Source organism: Barbus barbus, assembly GCF_936440315.1.
Source record: "Barbus barbus genome assembly, chromosome: 29".
NCBI lineage: Eukaryota > Metazoa > Chordata > Actinopteri > Cypriniformes > Cyprinidae > Barbus > Barbus barbus.
Window position 1 is genome coordinate 747,501 of NC_136757.1, and position 25,000 is coordinate 772,500.

At 40.3% G+C, this 25,000-nt stretch overlaps 1 protein-coding gene across 1 annotated transcript in view; it reads right to left on the reverse strand.

Annotated features, from left to right (window-relative positions):
• Positions 1–25,000, reverse strand: part of LOC306849917 (membrane-associated guanylate kinase, WW and PDZ domain-containing protein 1-like) — a gene marked incomplete at both ends in the record, with an annotated part of 77,332 nt that overhangs the window by 46,615 nt on the left and 5,717 nt on the right. Inside the window, one exon of the mRNA XM_079385301.1 lies at positions 20,816–20,932. Within this exon, the coding sequence (XP_079241427.1) occupies positions 20,816–20,932 (117 nt within the window). The remainder of the gene's footprint in view (positions 1–20,815; positions 20,933–25,000) is intronic.

A 25,000-nucleotide genomic window follows, 5' to 3' on the forward strand; every position in this document is an offset into this window, starting at 1 on the left:
CACTCGCTCACACACACACAAAAACAAACACTCGCTCACACACACACAAAAACAAACACTCACTCACACACACACACACACACACACAAACAATGGTGAGCGCCATGCTTCCCAGCGTCGCTTCCTGAGAAATACTCTTTTGTTTGGAGAGCATCTGGCCCTGACCTCCAGCATTTATGCCTTGGCTGAAGCCCCGCCCTCTTCACAAGCCCCACCCACCTCCACCAACTTCAGGCCCTCTTCCTCTTATTGCCCTGTTTGTCTCTCCTGCCATAAGATTGGCAGATCTCTCAGTCCGCCACTTCCTCACGCTGCAGCTGCCCGCTTCAACTCTGAAAAGAGTCTCTGTGCAGCACCGGGCCGTCCACAATGCCCAGATGAATCGGATAAGCTCTCGTGCATGTGTGTGAGAGAGAGATTGAAAGCAGAGAATGAAGAGCCATCTGTCCTTTATGAGCTGGATGAGGAAGATATTCGACCCAAGTTTCTCCCCGTCGCTGCCTGGATCATAATATCACAAGGTCAATATTGAACCTGAGGTTCACCGTCTTTATCTGTGATATCACTTTCCACTAGATTCATCTCTCATATGTCACGAGCACGGAGACGCTCATATCGAGTGATATTGGAATATGTTGTAAACACTTAGTAATATCCCTCACACACACACAAAAACTGCTGTCTGAACAAACCCATTCAGTCCACAGTTTAGCAACAAGACACCAATAATAATACTGCCTGACGGAAACGCCGAGAGCCATTCCTGTCAGTTCTGACAAAAGAAACGAGATCTATCATATAGAGAAATCTTTCTAAATTGTCTAAAGATTTTGGGTTGTTTGGTCCTTCTAGTATAAAGGGTTGATCTTGACTGATGCATGAACTCTCATGACCTCACTGGACTGGTGCTGGTCACAGTAAATATGAAATAATTCCACATAAACAATACTTTGCATCATACTAACCAAAATATGGCCGCATTTGAAATAAGTCCAAAGAAATGTTTGTATATATAAATGTATGCTCACTCAAGACACCTTATTCTAATTATGACATACTATTTATTTTTGATTTGCTTTTCAACGCAACAGTCAACTGTTTAAGTGTTTAAGTGTTGTTCTGATACGGTGCTCAACTCCTGATTAAAAACAGATGATCAATACGGTACTCCAATCATGCTAAAATCCACAATATAGTAACTGCTATGAAGTGTTCATCATGTTGTCATGAATGTTTTTTGCATTATCTTGTTAGATTGTTCAGCCGTGACTATATTCATAATACAGCACAGCACAGACCGTTTCCATCTGTTAACATTCATACAGATAGACTTAGACAGACATACTGAAATCTGTTTATTAACATCTCAACACAATCAACTGCACTGTTCCCGGAACTACTTCCACACTGAACTAAAACATAACAAATCTCAACACAATAATGCCGTGAAGTCTGGTATAATCATAATAAGGCACTTCACATGTATGACTATAAAGTAATTTGCAGCACTCCACTCATATGAGCAATCCGAAACGATTTTCTGTTAAAGTAGCACGCGCGAGTAGCTAGCGGACGCGTTAGAGACCAGCTCCCTCTGCTGGACACACGAGGCTGGGTCAGTGACCTGTAGGCTTCACCCCTCGGGTTTTCACAGCACATCAGCTTTTATTTCACTTCGTAGCCTTTACAACACAGTACTCAAGAGAACATTCAGATAAACGAGGACAGCGAGAGGCCTCTTGATGTCATCCGACCGTACCTGCAGCAACTCTGACGTAATAATCACACATGATAATCACACATGATAATCACAATGCTGGATCCCCCAAATATCTTCACCGATGACCAACAGGCTTCTCTAATGACCAGCTTGACCGCTGCATTTCGGACGTGTCATTTGAAAACGAAATAACCCTAAAATCATATGCATTTTACCAAAGCTATCTGACAGAAAGAGTCTGAATACCTTAAATCAGCACAGGTACCGTCAACAACAACAGTCTGATCTATCAAAACAGCGCGATCACATCTGCTCAGTCCAGTCCCCTTCACAGCTAGCACAGCTCTAGATCAAGCAGCACAGCCATTAGCACAGCATTAACGGACTCTAAGCTGATCCTGGGATACGCTCTCGGTACAAATCTGAGCGATTCACAACGGTGTACACATCCGTACATGGCCAAAAATAAACCCACACTTGCCTGGATGTCAAGCGAGAATACGGTCCCTTCCACCGATGGCACACGCTCCCGTGCGATCACGCGCTTATCCTTCCTTTGTGTCCACGGCTGGCAGACAAGAGTCCGATCCACGCGTGAGGCCGACAGATCCGGAGAGATGAGGAGCGCAGGAGCAGATGGGGGAGGAGGGAGGGAGGGGAGGGAGAGAGAGGGAGGAGAGAGATAGAGAGAGAGGGAGGGGAGAGAGAGAGAGAGAAAAGCTGCAGCTCCTTCACCCCATCATTCACATGAACATCAGCAGGAGCAGCACCCAGGCAGCCAGAGCTACGCCGAAGCAGCCAGCAGATCACTGATAAACCCCAGCACCAGCACAGTCCACAGCCAGCCGAGTCCATCTCAATCCAGAGACCTCAGAATCATCCAGCACATGCTGACTCTGCTGTGCTCTCACCTAATGGGTCAGTGACTTAGTGGAGAAAAGAAATGGATGTGTGTACATATGTATCTATACATGTGTATTTATATATATATGGTTTTTTTTAAGAACCTCTTTATTTAGATCTCACATTATTTAATGTATTTTTGAAAAAATAATCTATATATGGATATATTCTCAGATATGTATCATAATATTTAAAATATTCTACTTGATCTGTCAATTGATCATACTGATGTTTGTCTTGTTTTTGAAATAAAGGTGATTAATGGGCTCATATTCCTTAAAAATCTCCTGCTGGCATATTCAAGGACTTAGGTCCTCCATTTTTGGTGTTAAGAGCCAACATGCAGATTTCAAAAGAGAAATTCATAATTCTGACATCATAATACTACAAGAAACATGGAACGTAAGAGATTTGTCCACTGGCTGCCCAACTGGGTTTAGAGAAATCATTTTACCATCACCCAAACTGAGAGGGGTGACGCAGGGCAGAGACTCAGGGGGATGCTGATATGGTACAGAACACAACTCAGACTCAATCAAATCTAGAAAAATCAGAAAATCATACATTTGGCTAAAAATCGAAAAGGACATTGTGTCCACAGACCGTCACATATTCTTGTGTGCCACATACTTACCCCCGGCTGAATCTCCCTATTACAATGAAGAAACCTTTTCTATCCTGCAAGACGAGATCTGCCATTTCCAGACAAAAGGACATGTTTAATATGTGGCCACTTAAATGCCAGAACTGGAAATGAACCCGACTTTGTCAACACACAAGCAGACAAATATATTACAAACACCTGCCACTCTCTGCCCTCATATCACCTCAGAAAAAATGATGACAACTTCACAAACAGAAGTGGGAGAAGCCTACTACAGCTCTGTCCATCACTGGGCCTGTATATAGAGAACGGTCACATACGAGGAGACGCTTTTGGTGGTTATACCTTTCATTCTTTTCTTGGTAACAGTACTGTAGATTATTTCATCACAGACATTGATCAAGTGCATCTCAGAGCATTCACAGTCAGTCCTCAAACACCTGTCAGACCGCTGTAAAATTACCCTCGATCTAAAACAAACTCAAAACAATCAAATATGCAGACAGCCCTCTCATTTACTAAGATACATCAATCCTACAAATGGACAAAAAACAGCACAGAAAACTCTCAAAGTGCACTAAAGTCAAACTATCAAATTATTACTGGACAAATGTATAATTAACACATATCCACAAAATAAAGTAGGCATAAATCTGGCACTAAAGGACATTACAGATATATTCCACCAATCCATGTGCAATCTGAAAAAATCATCAAAAAGAAAACCAAAAAACACCAATGAAACGTGGTTTGACGAAGAGTGTAAAAGAATTAGAAGGACATACGCAATCTATCAAATACAAAACACAGAGATCCTGACAACCAAGAACTCCTTCAATATCATGAAGCTCTTAAACTGTACAAACAAACTCTCAAAGAAAAAAGGAAGAGCATACAGAACAATTATTTCTAACAATGGAGGAATCAATAAATACCAGTAACTTCTGGAACAGCTGGACCACTCTCTATAGACCACAAAAGGAAGAACTGGCCATTCACAATGAGAACATATGGAGGACACACTTTGACAATCTGTACAAAACAACAAACAAATCCTGCTGGAAATGAAATAAAAACCCAATCTGAAATCCTGAAAGAAAACATGAATGCCAATCAGAATGCGCTGGATTTCCCGATCACAGTAAATGAGCTAACAGACAGACCACATGCACTGAAACACAACAAGGCATGTGGCATTGATGGGATATTACATGAAATGATCAAATACACACATGACACATTCAAAACTGCAATAACCAAATTATTCAACACTGTTTTGAGTGTAGGATATTTCCCAGACCCCTGGAATCAAGGCCTAATTACACCCATCTTTAAACAAGGACACAAGTTCGAGCCAAGCAGTTACAGAGGCATGTGTGTCAATAGCAACCTGGAGAAATATTCTGTTCAGTTATTAATATATGATTACAAAACTCTCAAAACCCACAAAATCTTGGAGAAAAGTCAAACTGGATTTCTGCCCAAACACAGAACATCTGACCACATTTATGCTCTCCACACTATCATTGATAAACACATACACCAAAACAAAACCACAATCTGTGCTTGCTTTATTGACTTTGAGAAAGCTTTTGATTCAATCTGGCATGAAGGACTCTTTCTAAAACTACTGGAGAACGGGATTGGAGGGAAAACTTTCCATCTAATCAGTACCATGTATAAAAACAATACATGTGCTGTAAAAATAGAGAACAACCGAACAGAATTTCAGAGTTAGACGAGGTTGCCCATTGAGCCTCACTCTGTTTAACATATATATAAATGAATTAGCCAAAGAATTAAGAAATTGGACTGCCCCCGGCATGATTTTTCAAAAGAGACCCAGGTGTAAGGAAAATAAATCCACTTTCAGAGCAGGAAACCAGGTCCTCCAACACACCCATGAATACAGCTATCTGGGACTAAATATTAGCTCAACAGGAAACTTCAATCTGGCTGTGAATGCACTGAAAGCAAAGGCACTGAGAGTCTTCTACATGATCAAAAATACAATTCAGTATCAAATTCCACTTCAAACCTGGCTAAAAATCCTAAAAGCAATAATCGAACCAATTGCACTATATGCAGTGAGATATGGGGACCTCTAAAAACCCAAGATTTCTCTAAATGGGAAAAAGAAGAAATTGAAATGATGCACACCCAAATTTGTAAAAACATCTTAAAAGTTAACAGAGCGACCCCAAACAACTCATGCAGAGCTGAATTAGGACAATATCCAGTATTAATTAATATTGAAAAGAGAGCTGTGAAATTCCAGCAGCAGCTGAAATCCAGTGATCCGAGCTCTTACCAGACTGAAGCCCTGCAGAAGAGTGCTTTTACAGCTGGTACTCACACTACACCCAAACCAGCACAGCACAATCAGACCCAACCAAATCACACAACTACATCACCTACTGGAGAGATGCCACTAAAATACAGAAGGAGCTGTATCTACACCTGAAAAGAGACTACAAACCAGCAGAATACCTGATCTGTGTGAAAGATCCCAAATGAAGAAACACTACCGAAGTACAGCCTGAGTGATCAGTGTCTGGCTATAGAGAGAGGACGACAGCCACGAGAACAGAGACTGTGTTCACTGTGCTGCAGAAAGAGCTGGAAACAGAGGAACATTTCTCACTGCACTGTGATTACTATCACAACATTAGAGCTGCAGATTTCAACTAATTACAACTAATTACACCACATTTTATGGCATTACCAAATGCAGAAAAATTAAGTCACATTTTAGGAGAAAATTCCCAAATGATCAGAACAGCAGCAAGATCTGTATCAGCCTGCCACAAACTAAGACTATCAGCCAGTGGACAAAACTGGAGCAAGATCATCTCTTACATGTTGTACAAAGGTGTTTTTTTTTTTAAACAATGTCTTAAATATTTTTCTTGTTTGTGAGGAAGGAGGAAAAAAAGAAAGAAATATGCATGTACATATTTACTTAATTATTTTACAGATCTATTCTTGTTATATGTATTATATAATTGTTTGTTCCTTATTCATGTAATGGACAGTGCTTTGGCAATACTGTGCAGGTCGTGCCAATAAAGCTCATTTGAATTGAATTGAATTGAATTGAGAGAGAGAGAGAGAGAGAGAGAGAGAGAGCGAGTGAGCGCTGGAGTTTCTGCGTTACATGGCAGCGGCGTTTACTGAACACCATAACAATAGCCATCTGTGGAGGGGGAACCTCTGGAGGAACAAGCACCTGTTAACTGCTCCGTGAGAGCGGCTCCGGCCCGCAGGAGTGCAGGGGGTGGGGAACGCTCCCTCCAGCCACACAACAAAGGAGCACAAAGACTCGCTCATGTGAAGCTCGTGGAGCCGCTACTCAGTTCTGTAGTGCCATGCTGGACGAGCTAAACAAAGCTCCCCGCTGCTGAACACTGCACCGGGTGTAACGCTCTCTGTTTAGAGCCTCTACAAACATAGTGATCTGCCTGGACCTCACACACCAAAACACCCATGCTGCTCTTTTCAGCAGGAGTGTTTGGGCATAAAACCATGTTTTCAGGTGTCACGGTCTCAACATGTAATGTTTGCCCATCACAGACACATTGAAAGCGTGTCCTAAAGATGCTGTATAGGCAGGCATCTCGGTGTATTGGGACACTGTCTGCGTTACATGCACATCCTCCCCCAACGATCAGTCTATTGTGCTTTATTCTTTACATATGCAAAACCACTGGACTCCACAGCCCCGTCCATACACACAGCAGCTCCATTACACACGTGTGTGTGTGTGTGTTCCTCGGATGTGTGCCTCCATCTTGTCCTCCATCCTGCTGCATGAGTGGGAAATGCCTCCAGATCACACACCAGTGGCTCTTAAAGGGCCAGTTTGTGCACAGATGAAAGTTTCCTGCTCTTGATCGTTTAAAACAGATGAAGGCATAGTTCACTCTAAAAATAAAGCTCAGTCATCGTTTACTCACGCCAGTGTTGTTCTAAAGCCTGTAAAATTTAAAAAATGTTCCGCTCACTCTTGCCCATTCAACAGCAGGTGACTTTCCTTTAGCATCATAAACGTGCACATCACACGTGTGCCATATATTACAAGTGTTCTGCAAAATCCCATCCTCGTCCACTACTCTTGTGTGTGATCATGAGAGTGTGTGAGGAAAACACAGCACCCATAAACCTCATAAATGACAGGTTAGGGCATACGGTGACCCGTCAGCTCCTCTGGTGAGCCCACATTCAGAGAACAGCCATATTATCTTCCTAATGCTGAATAAATGGCACCTGGACTTACCTAACTTTGATGGCTTGAGTGTACAGCAGGGGTCTCAAACTCAGTCCTGCACAGTTTAGCTCCAACCCTAATTAAACACACCTGATCCAGCGAATCAAGTCCTTCAGGCTCAGTTGAAAGCTACATGGTTTGTGTGTTGGAACTAAACCCCTGAGTTTGGCACCCCTGGTGTACAGTAATCCACAAAACAATGGCGTACACAAACAGGAGTAAACTGCTTGTGTGGTGTGTTTTTTGTCTTGTAGTCTGGGTCTGGCTGGCTTTAGCTTCATGCAGGCGTTCAAGCTTCCAACAATCAGATGTGAGTCTGATTTATTTTACTGTTGTTAAGATATACGACAATGACTGCCTGTATTTTACATTTGCATCATTTTTTAAAGCTGGATGCTACCGAAATGAGAAAAACCACAAATGCAAATTCATCCGTCCATTCATATAGGAAAGAACAATTCTCAACATTGCTCTTTTTTTTGGTATCTATGAAAATAATAAACTATTTCATGAATTAGCCCATGCAGGATATTACCACTCCACTTCAGATTGTCCTGTGACATTTGAGCTTGTGCCACAACAGAACGATTAGTTCTAGTATTCACCTAAAATCATAGACCCTTTCACCTAGATATCACACTATAGAGACTGTGTCTGTTCCCCAAACTAGAAAATACAGAAAACATCCAAACCAAATTAAGGGTAACAATTAAATTTTTGTTCAACAAATAAAAAAAATATATAATACAGAGAAACAAATGATAAAGCTTGGCTTACTGAATATCAGCTCCCTTTCTACAAAAGTGCTTTTTTGTAAATGATATGATCACGGACCATAAACTAGATCTGCTCTGTTTGGCAGAAACCTGGATAAAACCAGATGATTACATTATTTTAAACGAGTCTACCCCCCCAAGATTACATTTATAAACATGAGCCGCATCCAAAAGGTAAAGGGGGAGGTGTTGCTACAGTTTATAGCAATATTTTCAGTATTTCTCAGAGGTCGGGTTTCAAGTATAATTCGTTTGAAGTAATGGTGCTTCATATAACGTTATCCAGAGAAACACGTGTTAGTGATAAATCCCCTGTGATGTTTGTACTGGCTACTGTATACAGGCCACCAGGGCACCATACAGACTTTATTAAAGAATTTTCTGATTTTCTATCTGAGTTAGTACTGGCTGCAGATAAAGTCCTAATTGTTGGTGATTTTAATATCCATGTTGATAATGAAAGAGATTCGCTGGGATCAGAAATTATAGACATTCTGAACTCTATTGGGGTTAGACAACACGTTTCAGGACCTACTCATTGTCGAAATCATACTCTAGATTTAATACTGTCACATGGAATTGATGTCAGTGGTGTTGAAATTCTGCAGCAAAGCGATGATATCTCAGATCATTATCTAGTCTTGTGTAAACTCCATATAGCTAAAACTGCAAATTCTACTCCTTGTTACAAATATGGTAGAACCATCACCTCTAACAGACTGCTTTGTAAGTAATCTTCCTGATTTCTCTCAATTCCTCAGCATATCCAACAGCGCAGAAAAACTTGATGTAACAGAAACTATGGACTCTCTCTTTTCTAGCACTTTAGATACAGTTGCTCCTTTACGCTTAAGGAAGATTAAGGAAAAGAGTCTGACTCCGTGGTATAATGAGCACACTAAAGAGAGCAGCCTGGAAAATGGAGCGCAGCTGGAGGAAAACAAAACTAGAGGTATTTCATATTGCTTAGCGGGAAAGTACTTTCTCCTACAGAAAAGCATTAAAGGGGTCATCGGATGCAAAATTCATTTTACAAGTTGTTTGAATATAAATGTGTGTTGGAAGTGTGTGAACACATCCATCCTATAATGATTAAAACCCACTCAGTGATTTTTTTTTTAAATCCCTATTTTAAAATCCTCTCTCTGAAATCAGGCTGTTCTGAGATTCCTGTCAGAATGATGTCGTTCTGCACAGGCCCCTCCCACGAGAGTTGATTGACAAGCCGTCTTACCTTAGACCCGCCCTGAGTGAGCTGAGAGCTGTCCACCATTGTGTCGATTCCGGTGCAGGGGAAGACAAGATGTCTCTGATTAAGCGATTGAGGCGTTTTGTTGTTGGATATAATAATGAAAATAGCAGTTGTCATTTACTCCTGACATCTGAGCAGTTGAAGACACAGAGGATTAACTTACTTTCATTTTGAAGGGAATGCTCCAATCCCGATCTACATAAATGCATCTATGTTCACGCGATTCATTCGTGATCCAGCTTCATCTACAGAAGAAGTGAGTATAAGAAGCAAATCACCGTTCCTAATAACGTGCTTGTTAGTCAGTTTCGTGACTGAACGGCTCGTCACCCCGTGGAAGAGAGGAGCAGGGTCAGCAGAGCTCATCAGCATTTACAGCAACATGGACTAAAAATCGGCTTGATTAAAACAGAGCTGATTTTGACTGGGTAAATAAGGTGCTTTTTACACTACCATTGAGAAATTGTAACCAAAGAATGGTATAGACTTTTCATAAAGACCCTAAAGAATCATATCAACTTATGGAAAATGGGCATCCAATGGCCCCTTTAAATACTGCTAGATCTGATTAATCTCTCTTTTAGAAGAAAACATAACCCTACATATTTATTCAATGCAGTGGCTAAATTAACGAAAAATAAAGCATCAACAGTCTTTGACACCAGCAGCACAGTAGTAATGACTTTACGAACTACTTTACTTCCAAGATCAATACTATTAGAGATACAATTGTAACCATGCAGCCGTCAGCTACAGTATCACATCAGATGATGAGGAACAATTCCACTCATTCTCTTCTATAGGAAAGGAAGAATTGTATAAACTTGTTAAATCATCTAAACCAGGGGTGTCCAAACTACGGCCCGCTATCACTCCTGTGGCGGCCCGCGAGGGATTTTAAAAAAGATTATATGAATCTGCAGAGGTGGGCAAACTAGGGGCGTTTTCATCCAGTCCGTGAGGCAGTTGTTCCAATATGCAATATCAGTAAAATACAATAGATGGCGCTGTAGCCTGTAGTGCAGTATATAACCCCTGATTTACACCATCCCGCCGCTCCAGTCGATCCGCGTCTATTTTTGACGGACACCGCATTCAAGCCGCACAGAAAATACAAAAGTCAAAATAGCTATATACACTACAATATACACACTATACACTATATACACGTCTGTAGCCATGAAATCATTCGAAAGACTGGTTCTGGCTCATCTGAAGGACATCACTGGACCCCCTGCAGTTTGCCTACAGAGCAAACAGGTCTGTGGATGATGCAGTCAACATGGGACTGCACTTCATCCTGCAGCATCTGGACAGACCAGGGACTTATGTGAGGATCCTGTTTGTGGACTTCAGCTCTGCTTTTAACACCATTATCCCGGAAACCCTTCAAAATAAACTAACTCAGCTCTCCGTCCCCACCTCCGTCTGCCAGTGGATCAACAGCTTCCTGACAGACAGACAGCAGTTAGTAAAGCTTGGCAAATTCACATCCAGCACTCGAACCATCAGCACTGGAGCTCCTCAGGGCTGTGTTCTCTCCCCACTGCTCTTCTCCCTCTACACCAACGACTGCACCTCTAAAGACCCCTCTGTCAAGCTCCTGAAGTTTGCAGACGACACCACACTGATCGGCCTCATCCAGGACGGTGACGAGTCTGCTTACAGACAGGAGGTTAAGGAGCTGGCTGTCTGGTGCAGTCTCAACAACCTGGAGCTTAACACGCTCAAAACTGTGGAGATGATCGTGGACTTCAGGAGAAACCCCCCTGCTCTCCCCCCTCTCACCATCATGAACAGCACTGTGACTGCAGTGGAGTCATTCAGGTTCCTGGGCACCACCATCTCTCAGGACCTGAAGTGGGATATTCACATAGACTCCATTGTCAGGAAGGCCCAGCAGAGGTTGTACTTTCTTCGCCAGCTGAGGAAGTTCAACCTGCCACAGGACTTACTGAAACAGTTCTACTCTGCCATCATTGAATCCATCCTCTGCACTTCAATAACTGTCTGGTTCAGCTCAGCTACCAAATCTGACCTCAGAAGACTACAGAGGGTAGTCCGGACTGCTGAGCGAATCATTGGTACAACCCTCCCCACTCTCCAAGAACTGTACTTATCCAGAGTGAGCAAAAGGGCTGGTAAAATCACTCTGGACCCCTCACATCCAGCACACTCCCTCTTTGAACTGTTACCGTCTGGTCGACGCTACAGAGCTCTGAGCACCAGAACGACCAGACACAGGAACAGTTTCTTCCCTCAGTCAATACATCTCATGAACACTCAATAAATAAACGTAAAACACACAACTAATACATTATCCATTCACCACACTCACTTATTTTATTTTCTCATTTCTAATTTGCACATACTTGACCTGTACATACATAGTCGCCTATATTATATATTATATATTGTGTATTTCTTATTTTTTTTTTGCTGCTTGTACATTGGTCATTGGCTATTTCCTGTTATTTTGTTTCATTACCTGTGTCCTGTCCTGTTACTGTCCTTCTGTTGCACTGTGGAGCTTCTGTCACTACAACAAATTCCTTGTATGTGTAAACATACTTGGCCAATAAAGCTCATTCTGATTCTGATTCTGATACAAAACTGGCACAATAGTAAATAAGTTACATGTTTTAAAAATGTGAAAGTGTTCATTTGTTTTGAAAAATGCCTTGTATTGGAACTGTTTTAAAAATGCTTAAAAGACTTTCCAGCATCAGAACAAATGGCAGTGTTATCCTCCTGCTCACGGGTGCTGTCATTTGGGGAAAATATGGAAATAATTTGACATTTTAGGGCCGTTACTTTTCACGCTTTACATGTTACCCTAGGGAGATATTATCAAGAAACACGGTGTTAGCTTTCACTGTTATGCTGATGATACCCAGCTCTATATCTCTTCGCGGCCCAACGAAACATACCAATTTAAAAAAACAATGGAATGCATAGTCGATATAAAAAACTGGATGACGAGTAATTTCTTACTGCTAAATTCAGAAAAAAATATCAGACCTAAAACCTCTGCATGTAATAACCTAGATCGCTCTCTAATATTTGACGACTGCTCTGTAAATTCTTCGTCATCAGTTAGGAACCTAGGCGTACTTTTTGATAGCAATCTTTCCTTCGAAAAACATGTTTCTAGCATTTGCAAAACTGCATTTTTCCATCTTAAAAATATATCTAAATTACGACCTATGCTCTCAATGTCTAATGCAGAAACATTAAATCATGCGTTCATGACCTCGAGGCTAGATTATTGTAATGCTTTATTGGGTGGTTGCTCTGCACGTTTAATAAACAAACTCCAGCTGGTTTAAAATGCAGCAGCTAGAGTTCTTACTAGAACCAGGAAGTATGACCACATTAGCCCGGTTCTGTCAACACTGCACTGGCTCCCTATTAAACACTGTATACATTTTAAGATCTTGCTAATTACCTATAAGGCCCTGAATGGTTTGGCACCTCAGTATTTGAGTGAGCTCTTATCACATTATAGTCCTTCACGTCCGCTGCGATCTCAAAACTCTGGCCATTTGATAATACCTAGAATATCATAATCAACTGCCAGCGGAGATCCTTTTCCTATTTAGCGCCCAAACTCTGGAACAATCTACCTAACACTGTTCTGGAGGCAGACACACTCTATCAGTTTAAATCTAGATTAAAGACCTATCTCTTTAACCTGGCGTACACATAATACACTATCACATTTCTATAATTCAAATCCGTTAAAGGATTGTTAGGCTGCATTAATTAGGTCAACCGGAACCGGGAACACTTCCCAAAACACCTGATGTACTTGTTACATTGTTAGAAGAATGGCATCTACGCTAATATTAGTCTGTTTCTTTCTTATTCCGAGGTCACCGTAGCCACCCAGATCCAGACTGTATCCAGATCAGATGGTGGATCAGCACCTAGAGATGACCTCTACAGCCAGGACACCTAGATGAGCCCCAGAGACTGACCCCCAGTGAAGACCCTGTCTCCAAGACGGCCATCGGGACAAGACCACAGGAACCAGATGAGTCCTCTGCACAATCTGATTCTGCTGCAGTTGGAACTGAACTGCTGGTTCATCTGTCCAGAGGAGAACTGGCCCCCCGACTGAGCCTGGTTTCTCCCAAGGTTTTTTTCTCCATTCTGTCTCTGATGGAGTTTTGGTTCCTTGCCGCTGTCGCCTCTGGTTTGCTTAGTTGGGGACACTTGATTTCCAGTGATATCGTCGACCTGATTGCACAGATACTATTAGAACTGAACTGAGCTGGACGATGCAGGGTTCGCAGAATTGCTGCGTCCCGGGGCTATTGTGTTTTCCAGTCGGGCAAGCAAAATATATCACTGCCCTGCCCGACGGGCCTTAAATACAGGACTCCCACAGGTCCTGAAAAAACCCTCAATTTACTTGTATCAAATTTAAGAAGTACAAAGTTGTAAATACGTTAAATGATATAAGAAAAGTCTTCATTATAATTTCAAGAGGCCTGACAGTTGGGGACGGAAAGACAAGAACCGCGAAAGGGCTGGAATCTTCAAAAGGCAATGATGTCATTGAATAAATATGAGCGCTGCACGTTTCAAAGTCAAAACGCAGCGCGGATGTTTTTATGTAAAAGTGTCTCTAAAGGGAGCAGACTGTCCTCAAAAATGTGCCATTTTCATTTAATCTTGCCTGTAAAATGCCTGATAAAGCAGCGTTTCTAAGCATGCTGCTTCGTGCACAGCCGTTACCGGGGAACCACTATATTCCAGCTGCTCTTAAAGCGCCACCTCGTGGCAGAGAAGGGATTTGCATTTACAAAAATGTGAAAGAAGTTAATGTGCCTACTAAACATCTAAACAATTAAGACTGTAATATTTATAAGTTTTAAATTGATATAATAATTTATATTGAACTTATCCCTTTTCATAAAAATGGTTTAAAGGCAGAAATGCCATTTTAAGATTTGTGTTTTTGTGAAAACCTGTCTCTGAACTGTAAATCATCTCATTTTATGGTTATATGATACCATAGACATTGTCCAACCCCACTCATACGCTGATGATTTTACTTGTGCACCTCTTATAAATGGTCATAAATTGCCTTAAATTGATTTTTAACAATTTTGCAGATACCTTGTAAATAATTAAATAAAATTCCTTCCTTGATATTTGTGTATTGAAAATGTTTTGATTGACATTTAGACACCTATCAGATTTTCTTTTTTTTTTTTTTTTTTATTTGGGCTAGTTAGATAAATGTTCGGGCTACCAAAATCTGAAGAGTACCTGCCTGAAGGGATAGCAGGGATGTGAAATTTTGCAAGTCCTGTGATGACATCACTGAATGATGAACTGCCTTTCACTGAAAATTGAGTGTTTACTGTTGTCCTTTTGCATTATTACTTTTACTGACTTACTTTTAGTCATTTAGCAGACACTTTTATCCAAAGCGACTTACAAATAAGAAAAAGTAACTAAAACTAAAAGTTAACACTCTGTAAATACTCTATACACACACATTTAAGAAAATACAGAAATAAATAAAATATTATTTTCCTATCTGATACTGTAAAGCTGCTTTGACACAATCTGTATTGTCAAAAGCACTATATAAATAAAGCTGACTTGACCTGACTATTCGTTACAAAAAGACATAATATATACATTCTTAGCTGAATGGACACCAGCTACCAACTATCAACTTTAGTTTTGATATACTGTATGAATAAGGTAAGAACAAATAAATGGATAAAAGCTGTATAATTGTTTCCTCCCCACCATTGAAAGAGCCGCTGAAGGTTTCTGCTTGAACACTTGTTCAGAAGTCTTAACAAGGTGTGTGGAAACAAGCACAATACTTGATGAAGACAAGAACGAAAGCAGCAGCACGTGTCCAGTGGAGATATGAGAGTCGTGTAAAACATATTGTTTTTCGTTGCCAACATGTTTTGGCACACACACAGACTCTCATCAGGCTAAAATAAAGAGCACTCATTTAAATACAAACAAAGACAGATTCAAACTCACAGTCAGCCAATCACAGAGAGAGAACAAACCAGATGGAACGAAATCCTCCAATCACAGCACACACCCAGAAAGAGGCCACCAATCAGCTTTGAACACAGGTTTAAACTGCCTTTATATGAACTGCGTTCTCTGTCCTGTTGAAGTGTTTACTTCAGTGGAGCAGAGAGGGAAGGAAAAGCAGGAAGCACACAGGAAAAACATCCCAGGAGGATGTAAATAACGCGCACATATTTCCCTTTGTCATATTTACAGTTTTGATTATTTGAGTAGCATATGAAAATATGGAAAATAATAAACAATGAGAAGGTGAGTAGAACAGAATAGAATATAATAGAATATATTCTTCATAGTATATAGAATATATTTATATATATATATATATATATATATACTGTCAGCGCTTGAAGTGGAAAAAAAGAAGTGCCAGTACTCACACCCCCCCATTGATTTATTTATTTATATTAAATAAGTACTTTTTAATGATTCACAATGTATGTATAGTGCCACAACCAATCAATCAATCATGAAATAAAAGTGTTCAATACAAATTAGCAGAAGTAAAGCTGCAATGCCAAACATGACCACAGGGAGACGCCACTAAACCTCCTGCCTGTAATATACGGATCCATTCAGAATCACTAAACCACCACATAATCAGCGTTCATTATAAAACACGTTTAAGCCAAATACACGCTGAAAATAATAACTTCACTGACATCTGGACGTAAGTCACTATTCTCTCCGTAATCACTGATGAAATCGGCATTAGTGCTGTTTTGAGCTTCCTGTTTGAAGTCATTCACTGGATCCTTGGACTTTCCAGGAGTTTACGGTTTAAAATGATGTGATTGCTAAAGCCTGCTTCTTTTCATTTTAAGATATGATTGTCGTTATAAAGTACTGATTCAAATTAGTAATCGATAATTAATTATTATTCTGCTACTCCGCGCCTCCCTGACATGCTCTCGCGCACCACACAATGAAGTAGACCGACTCTGCTTGCGTTCATTCATGTGATTGGTCGAGATGAGAGGTGATCCCGCCTGGGTAGTGTGATTTACATAGTTTCTATATCATTTCTAATCATATATGGGATCATAAAGCCTAATCACCCAGACCCTGAGGATTTTACTCTGAGTACCGGGAACATGTCAGAAGTGCAGGTACCCTAAAGACTCAAATATAGACGTGCCGGCCCACTTCAAGCACTGTATACTGCCATAGTCGCTCAGAAATGAGAAAATCTCAGAGATTAATATGGATCAAATGAAGTCCCAGTGTCTTAATTTGATTTAGCCGTTGCTGTATCACTGAAATATGTCAGAAGTCAGACTCTCTATCAGAGCAATACAGTATTCATCTGACAAATTAAACCACAAAACACTAAATGGACAGATTCAGAGACTCCGCGTCACCCACTGTTCAACAGTTTGTTTCAATAGTTGACTTAAATAGATAAAGTAAAATAAATAAAGTAAATAATTGGTTCAAGTCTTTCCCTGTATTCTCTCATCAGATGTGCGTATGATGTAAGATATTCACTTCAGCTTCTAAACAGCTTCAGTGATTTTAATAGTAGTTTTTGAGAGTGCTCTGGAGACTGAAGACTGAATATTGTTCTTTGATAAAGTAAATGTTCTTTGTTCTCTTTCTGTCCAATGAATGTGTTCTAAATAGTAACTTACCATGTTATTATTAAATTCACATTAAATACAAAGTCAGTTGTTTTAAAAAATATGTTATGGCACGACACCCATATCTGGTACTTAAGTAAAAAAGGTTTTATAAAGGTACTCTACTTACTAAGTTTCACAGTTTAAGTTTATAATTGTGGCATGCGATGTCATAAGATTTGATCTGAACAAAAAATGACATGCTTAATATCAATGAAAAATAAAGTGCTTGCAGGATTCCTAAAGAAAACTAAACGATTGTAAAACAACCAAATAAATACAGATGTTAAACAATCTCAGAACTTTTCAACTTGGATTTCACAGGTTTTTCAGTTTGTGTTTATGTTCCGCGTGTAATCTCTGAGACCGCGACGCGAGCACCGCCCCACAGCACCAAACACCCGGAGTTAGGAGAGAAAGCTGCAGCTCTACCGCCCGCCGCGGCCCACGCAAAGACTCTTCAACACGGGACGCCGCAAGCAGCAGAACCGAGGTTACTCGCGTCGTGGTCCCGCGGCGGACATTTCCACAAAAGCCCAAATGGCGCCACACTTCAGCTTTGTACACTGAAACGAGAACTGGATCAATTCTTTCATCCTCCATTACTGACAGCGAACTATATTAACTGATGCTAGTATTTCCTGTCACGGTTTAAGTTCAGAGATGAAGACTAGCGGCCGGGATATGAACTCAGAACGAATCAACTGCCATGAATCTAGTATGATTTTTTTTTTTTTTAAATATCGATATTCCGTTTTGGAGAATTGATACAGTATCGCCAAACAAAATATTGTGATACTCATGTCACGTGTATCGATATTTTCTTACACTCCTAATATATTAAATGATATAGTTAACATGTTTGGGAATATTTTGAATAAAAAGGTATAAATAAATCAAACATAAGCCTATATCAGTTATACAGTGCTATGGTGGCTGCTGTGTGTTACATGCCAAGCATGACGGGATCCCCCCACCCCAACAATAAAGAGTGCATGACGCCCCTGCGCATGACCATCCTCAGTGGCTCTGGTGTCGCCAGAAAATGAAACCATTGAGCTTCTCTTCAGCTTCACGTCAGTGAAACTACATCGTCGCTGCAGCTGCTCGAGCGCAGAGGAAGTGTACAACTGGCTGAGGGCGGAGCTATGCTAATATGGGATAGTCCGTCAGGGCCGTGGGTGGGGCTTGAGCAATATGACATCATACGGCTCAGCAAATCAAAACGGCTTGATAATTGAGAATGTTGAGGTTTTTGGGGGGTTAAAAATAGAGTGAACTGATTTTTGACTGGGCTATTGGACTCATTCATGAGACTCTATCAGCACAGCAGTTCTCTCCGACTCTCCCAGGAAAAGCACACAAATTGTGAAAAATCAAGATTAATAAAACGTGACATGAAAAAAACAATGCCTAGAAAAGTATCTGTGCACTTTCTTCACTGAGTTGATTCTCCGGACCAGAACCCTGGTCATGGCGGTCAGAATGACAATCAGCAGATATATTCATCTCAGAGAAGACAGCACATGGATTTATTTCATGTCACATTTTATTATGGACTGAATGATACAGGGCCTTGAAATGGAAGATTCCAAAAGAAAAGTTCAGGAACTAGAATCTAAAATCATATTGCGATATCTTTAATTATTCTTCAGTTACAGGTACACAAACTTTAGGAAAGAATATTTATGGCACTCAGACAAGTCTGTTCAATGCAGTTTTTTGACAGAAGAAAACAAGATATATTTCTAATTCCAACATTATTTGTTCTTCAGATATTCCTTTTTAGAAGAAAAGAAGCATCACATTTTTGCAACGTGACACACATTTGGTTTTTGACCACTGAAAATGAGAACAATTGAACAATTTACTCTTGGAGCCATATTTAGATCCCCGTATCTCTGGAACTAAACCATACAGGGCCTTAAAACTGAAGACGACAGAAGGAAAGTTTGGGAAGACCAAACATCTAAAAGGGTATTCAGATATCTTTACAGGCATGCAAACTGGGTACCTTTTCCCATTTTTGAACTGTCTCCAGATTTTTAACAAAGATTGCTAAAATCAACAGATTTGACTAATAGAGCTACAACTGAGCAGAGAAGACTGTGCCGGCATCACACCAGCATCTACCAGGACTACTGTGACACTGCAATAAATACTGATGCTGCTCACGCTCGTCAGCGGTCGCACGTGTCTTTATACTGTATATATTAGTCATAAATAGTATATAAATGGATATGATTAGGTTTAGTGGTAGGAATGGGATTACAGACTCAAAAATATACATTTAGTGGTACATTGAAAGTTTTTGGATGTTACATTTTACATACTCTTTTTATACTCTCTATGATAGTGTTTAGGTTTGGGATACGGTTAAGAGACCTAAAATATATCTATAAAATGCTAAATATAAATATATAAATCGGTTGTGCAGTGGAACTATAGTTTGTGTCCTCGGTGTGAGCGGGTGTTTGCTGTGTGTGTTCCCACTCTTGTGTTCATTAGATGTGCTGTGTCTCTTCACGCAGTCCCTTTCCAATATATCCCATTCAGAGAATCATTATAATCCTCAAACCCGAGGATTGAAGCAGTTTACTGGATTTAGCGTCACATGGCAGAACGTGCAATCAAACAGGACAAGCTTTTTAATCTGTGCACGGCCTGCTCCGCTCCTGATCTCCAGCAGCCCTTCTGGAACAACAGTCAGCTTCCACACGCTCGTTTGATCGTTTCTTACCATTCATTTCTGTGCTACTGTATCCCGCTGTTTACAGACATGAAATGCCCAACAGAATACAACTCAATCCTAAAGAGATGACAAACACTAACCAGATGCTTACACAAACAACAGATGTCATTTGTATTATAACTTATTTACCCAAGAACTGCAAACAGTTTCTCAGGATAGTGATTAGATGAATACAAATCATTTGAAGACTTCTTAGGTCCCCATGGAGGTTTGCTGAGGCCCCCTGGTGGACGCTGGTCACCTGCTTTAGACCTCACTGAGATACTGTACGTCAATCATAAACAAAATGTACAATTACTGTAGAATTTGTTTTTTGTACATTGCATCTGTTCATATCTGTGAAACTCCTGTATATATATATATATATATCTATATCTGGCTGTGAGAATATTTTCAAAACGAAGCTGGTCTGTGGTGTAAAAAAGTTTGGAGACCCCTGGTCTAGATAGATGTTTTAATGCAAAGAGGAACTAGACCATATGTTTCATTCATATGAAAGATAAACGGGGATCATTAAGTCTGTCAAGGGCCTCCACACAAACACAAGTGCAGTTACTCTTTTAGGGTTTCAGCTCCATCAGTTTCTCTGTGTTCAATGATGGCAGGAGTCTGACAAAGCTCAGCCGGAAGGAAAGCTTGCTCTGTCTAATGCTGTGATTGTAGGAGCTGTTTGGACCCATGTGGCGTTTCTACAATTATCTGAAGCTATCTTACAAATGAGGTCAGTTGATCTTAGGTACTAGCGTTCCTGTATTTTGTCACGTCTGAGGGTGTGAATGACCTGTTTAATCTCAGAGAGACAGCTCGGACGGTTCTGGTGTGTGTTTAGTGTTTCTGCTGGACTCACAGGGAGCGCTGTAGCGGTGCAGGTTGTGTCTGATGCTCTCCTGCAGCCACTGATCTGCTGAGCCCTTCTGAAAGCGCTGACTCAAGAAATAACTCAAGTCCTTCTTCAGCCTGCCCCCTGAGAACACACACACACACACACACACACACTAATCAATACAAAATGGACGGTTACTGTTTTATGGAATATTACAGGATTTATTACAAACGATTTATCCATAAAAAAAAGTCATCAAAAACATGAACTTCCTTTCATGAGAAGTTGGATGAGGATGGAGGAGGATAGTTTCATAAAAATCTAGTTTTCTGTCATATGTTGACATTTTTGACATATGAAGTTGTACTTTTTGTCAATAGCTTGTACAGGTGCATCTAAACAAATAGAATATCATGAAAAAGTTTTCAAAAAGTGAAACTTTCATATTTTGATGATTAGAGCTTCACAGTCAGTGATGATTTGGGCTGCATGTCATCTGCTGGTGTTGGTCCACTGTGTTTTCTGAAGTCCACAGTCAACGCAGCCATCTACCAGGAGATTTTAGAGCACTTTATGCTTCCTTCTGCTGACAAGCTTCATGGAGATGCTGATTTCATTTTCCAGCAGGACTTGGCACCTGCCCACACTGCCAAAGGTACCAAAAGCTGGTTCAGTGACCATGGTGTTACTGCGCTTGATTGGCCAGAAAACTCGCCTGACCTGAACCCCACAGAGAATCTATGGTTTATTGTCAAGAGGAAGATGAGACACCAGACCCAACAATGCAGATGACCTGAAGGCCGCTATCAAAGCAACCTGGGCTTCCATTACACCTGAGCAGTGCCACAGGCTGATCACCTCCATGCCACGCCGCATTGAGACAGTAATTCATGCAAAAGGAGGCCCAACCAAGTATTGAGTACATATACAGTAAATGAACATACTTTCCAGAAGCCTGACATTTCTGTTTAAAATATCCTTTTTTTATTGATCTTATGTAATATTCTAATTTTCTGAGACACTCAATTTTGGGTTGTCATTATCTGTAAGCCATAATTATCAAAATTTCAAGAAATAAAGGCTTGAAATATTTCACTATGTGTAATGAATCTATATAATATATGGGTGTCACTTTATGAAATGAGTGACAAAAAATCTTGACCTTTTTCACGATGTTCTAATTTTTTGAGATGTACCTGTATAATCATTACACCGTGTCAATCCCCGCCAGTCATCCGCCACATGCTTCTATTTATGACCCACAGTTGAAATGATTCGCTCTGTCGTGTCCAACACAGTGTTAGATTATATTATAACGTTAGATCAGTGGTCGCAGCTCTGGCTGTAATATGCCTCATCTTGGAGCTAAAATAAAACAGAGAATAGGAACTCTTCTCATCTGCTACCATATAACCATCTGCTTATCTCTCAGCGTGAGAAAACGTCTGTTTTCTGTCTTTTTAGGTTAAAACAGACCATTTCACAGCACAGCGTGTTTGCAAGCGTCGTTGCAGTGTAAACTGATGGACATATGGACATAGAGAATCATAGAGAAACAGAGAATTAATAAATACAGTAATGTTCCCTCAACCCATCAACAGATCTCGAGGAGAAGGGCATGGCCTCAACATTAAAGGTGAATGATGCAACATAACGCCTGCAGGGGTCACTCATAATTCATTACATTAAATATTAAAGTTAACTTTGCTGAAATACATAATTACGCAGTGATACACAGAACCACTGGGTGAAGCGGTCACCGCTGCTGACCAATCAGAATCAAGGACTGGAACTAACCGTTTTATAATAACATGCAATTCTCAAACTAATAATAATAAGAAGAAATATCATACAACCACAATATTTTTCATGTTTTAATTTATGCAGTTCTGTATAAATGAAAAAAAATTATAATAAACACACAAATGTTTAATTAGTAAGTTTTTTTTGTTTTGTTTTCTTTATTATAAGTTTTTAAAGTTGTATTCATTCATTTCATTAGATAGCATTATTTGATGATAAGTTTGCACTGAATCATAAAACACAGAATTCAGAAAAGATCAAATAGAAAACACACAGAATGTAAGGAAAAATCTAATGGATTTCATGGGTCTTTGAATTAAAAGGTAGATTACTGTGTGGAGTTTATTCAATTCACACCGCACAGACAAACGCCAGCAAACTAGCCTGTTAGAGTTTGTTGGGTCAGTGTGGTACCCCTGTTGGCGTTTGCTTTCACCCGACTGAACATGCTTATAGATATAGGATCATCCATGTTGTCCCCAGTCAGTGAGAGTTGTCTGTTGGTGCAGTGTGAACATGAGCTATTTTTCATCAGATTCTAAATCCAACTTGAGCCAACTTGCGGTGTGAACTGGCCTTAACACTTCAGAACAGAGCAAACAGAGCGCTGGATGAAGACGGGAATATTTACCCATATATTTGCCGTTATTAGAGCACTAGTATTATCAGTATTATCAGTTATTTCTATCTTCTGCTGTAGTGTGTCAGTAGGAAATATCAGTTTACATTTCAAGTAGTGTTCAAATGTAAACGTGCACTAGATGATCATCTTTGACCCATGTGTCATGATTCACTGTCTTCATGTCTGAAAGTATTTGGCCTTTCTTAAGATTAATGGAAAGATTTGGTTTGATGTTATCATGCTACACATAACCCTAGAACTGCTTCAGGTTTCTGGAGACTGGAACCTAGCAACCAGCTGCTAAAACAACATCGCGTCCCTGCGGTCCTCCATACGGGCCCCAGAGGAGCTGTGCTGCATCACCTCATCAAAACACACTTCAAACTAACTCAAAACACAAGATCTTTCAATGGCATCTTACAGTCCAACAGCCAAACCCAAGCATGCTAAGCAGAGGCCTGTTTAACTGTGGTTATGAGCTGATATGAAGCAGAGATGAGTGTGAACGCTGTATACAGCGCAGCACTGCTGTAAGACTCATCACACACTGCAGTCCCACACAGATAATGATACCAGCAGATTATCTCCTTGTGGGGATATCGTTTAGTCCCTATGAGGAAACAAGCGTATAAATCACACAGAATGAAGTGTTTTGAGACTGTAACCGTGCCTGAGGTGGTAGGTTTAGGTGTAGGGTTAGATTAAGAGGATAGAAAACACAGTTTATACAGCAGAAAAACCATTACACCTATGGAATGAACCCATAATGCTAGGAACACCAGTGTGTGTGTGTGTGTGTGTGTGTGTGTGTGTGTGTGTGTGTTGCAGCTCAGCACTGCCCTCTGTCCTTCACTAGTCATCACAAACACTGTTGACATGGTAACACGCTTCATGCTGTCAGTCACAGTGTGTTCGTGTGTGTGTGTGTGTGTGTCTGCTGCTCTCTACTGGCTTACTGCAGCATTACAAAAACACTGTGTATTGACATTAGGGATAGTTCACCCAAAAATGAAAATTATTCACCTCGTGTCGTTCCAAGCCTGTAAGACCTTCATTCATCTTCAAGACACAAATTAAGATAATTTTGATGAAATCCGAGAGCTTTCTGACCCTCCATAGACAGCATAAGTCAAATGTTCCCAGGCCCAGAAAAACAGTAAGGACATCAGACTGACACAGAAGAGAAGAAATCATTGAATAAAGTCAATATTATTGTTTTCTTTTCACACAAAAAGTATTCTCGTAGCTTCGTAAAATTATGTTTGAACCAATGAGGTCCCATGGGCTATTTTACTGATGTCCGGAAACATTTCAGTTCCCTTGCTGTCTATGGAGGGTCAGAGAGCTCTCGGATTTCATCAAAATATCTTAATTTGTGTTCTGAAGATGAACGAAGGTCTTACAGGTTTGGAACGACATGAGGGCGAGTAATTAATGACAGAACTTTTATTTTTGGCTGAACTAACCTTTTAAGTGCTGGGTAATTAATTTCTACAAGGATTATGAAGTCAGACTTTTTTCTATGCTTCTATTACTGAATAACACACAAATCTGAAAAGCATCTTATAAAAGATAGTGGAAAATATGTATTTAAATTAGTGCTGTCAAAGTTAATTACGTGTTAATAACGCGTTAACACAAATGCATTTTAACGGCATTAATTTTATTAACGCACGATTAACGCAGCGCGTATTTTCTGTTTGACCCGTGGCCTAACCTGTAGTTGGAGAAATGGAGATGCACAGTGTTGCCGACTTAGCAACATTGCAGACCCCTTTAGTGAC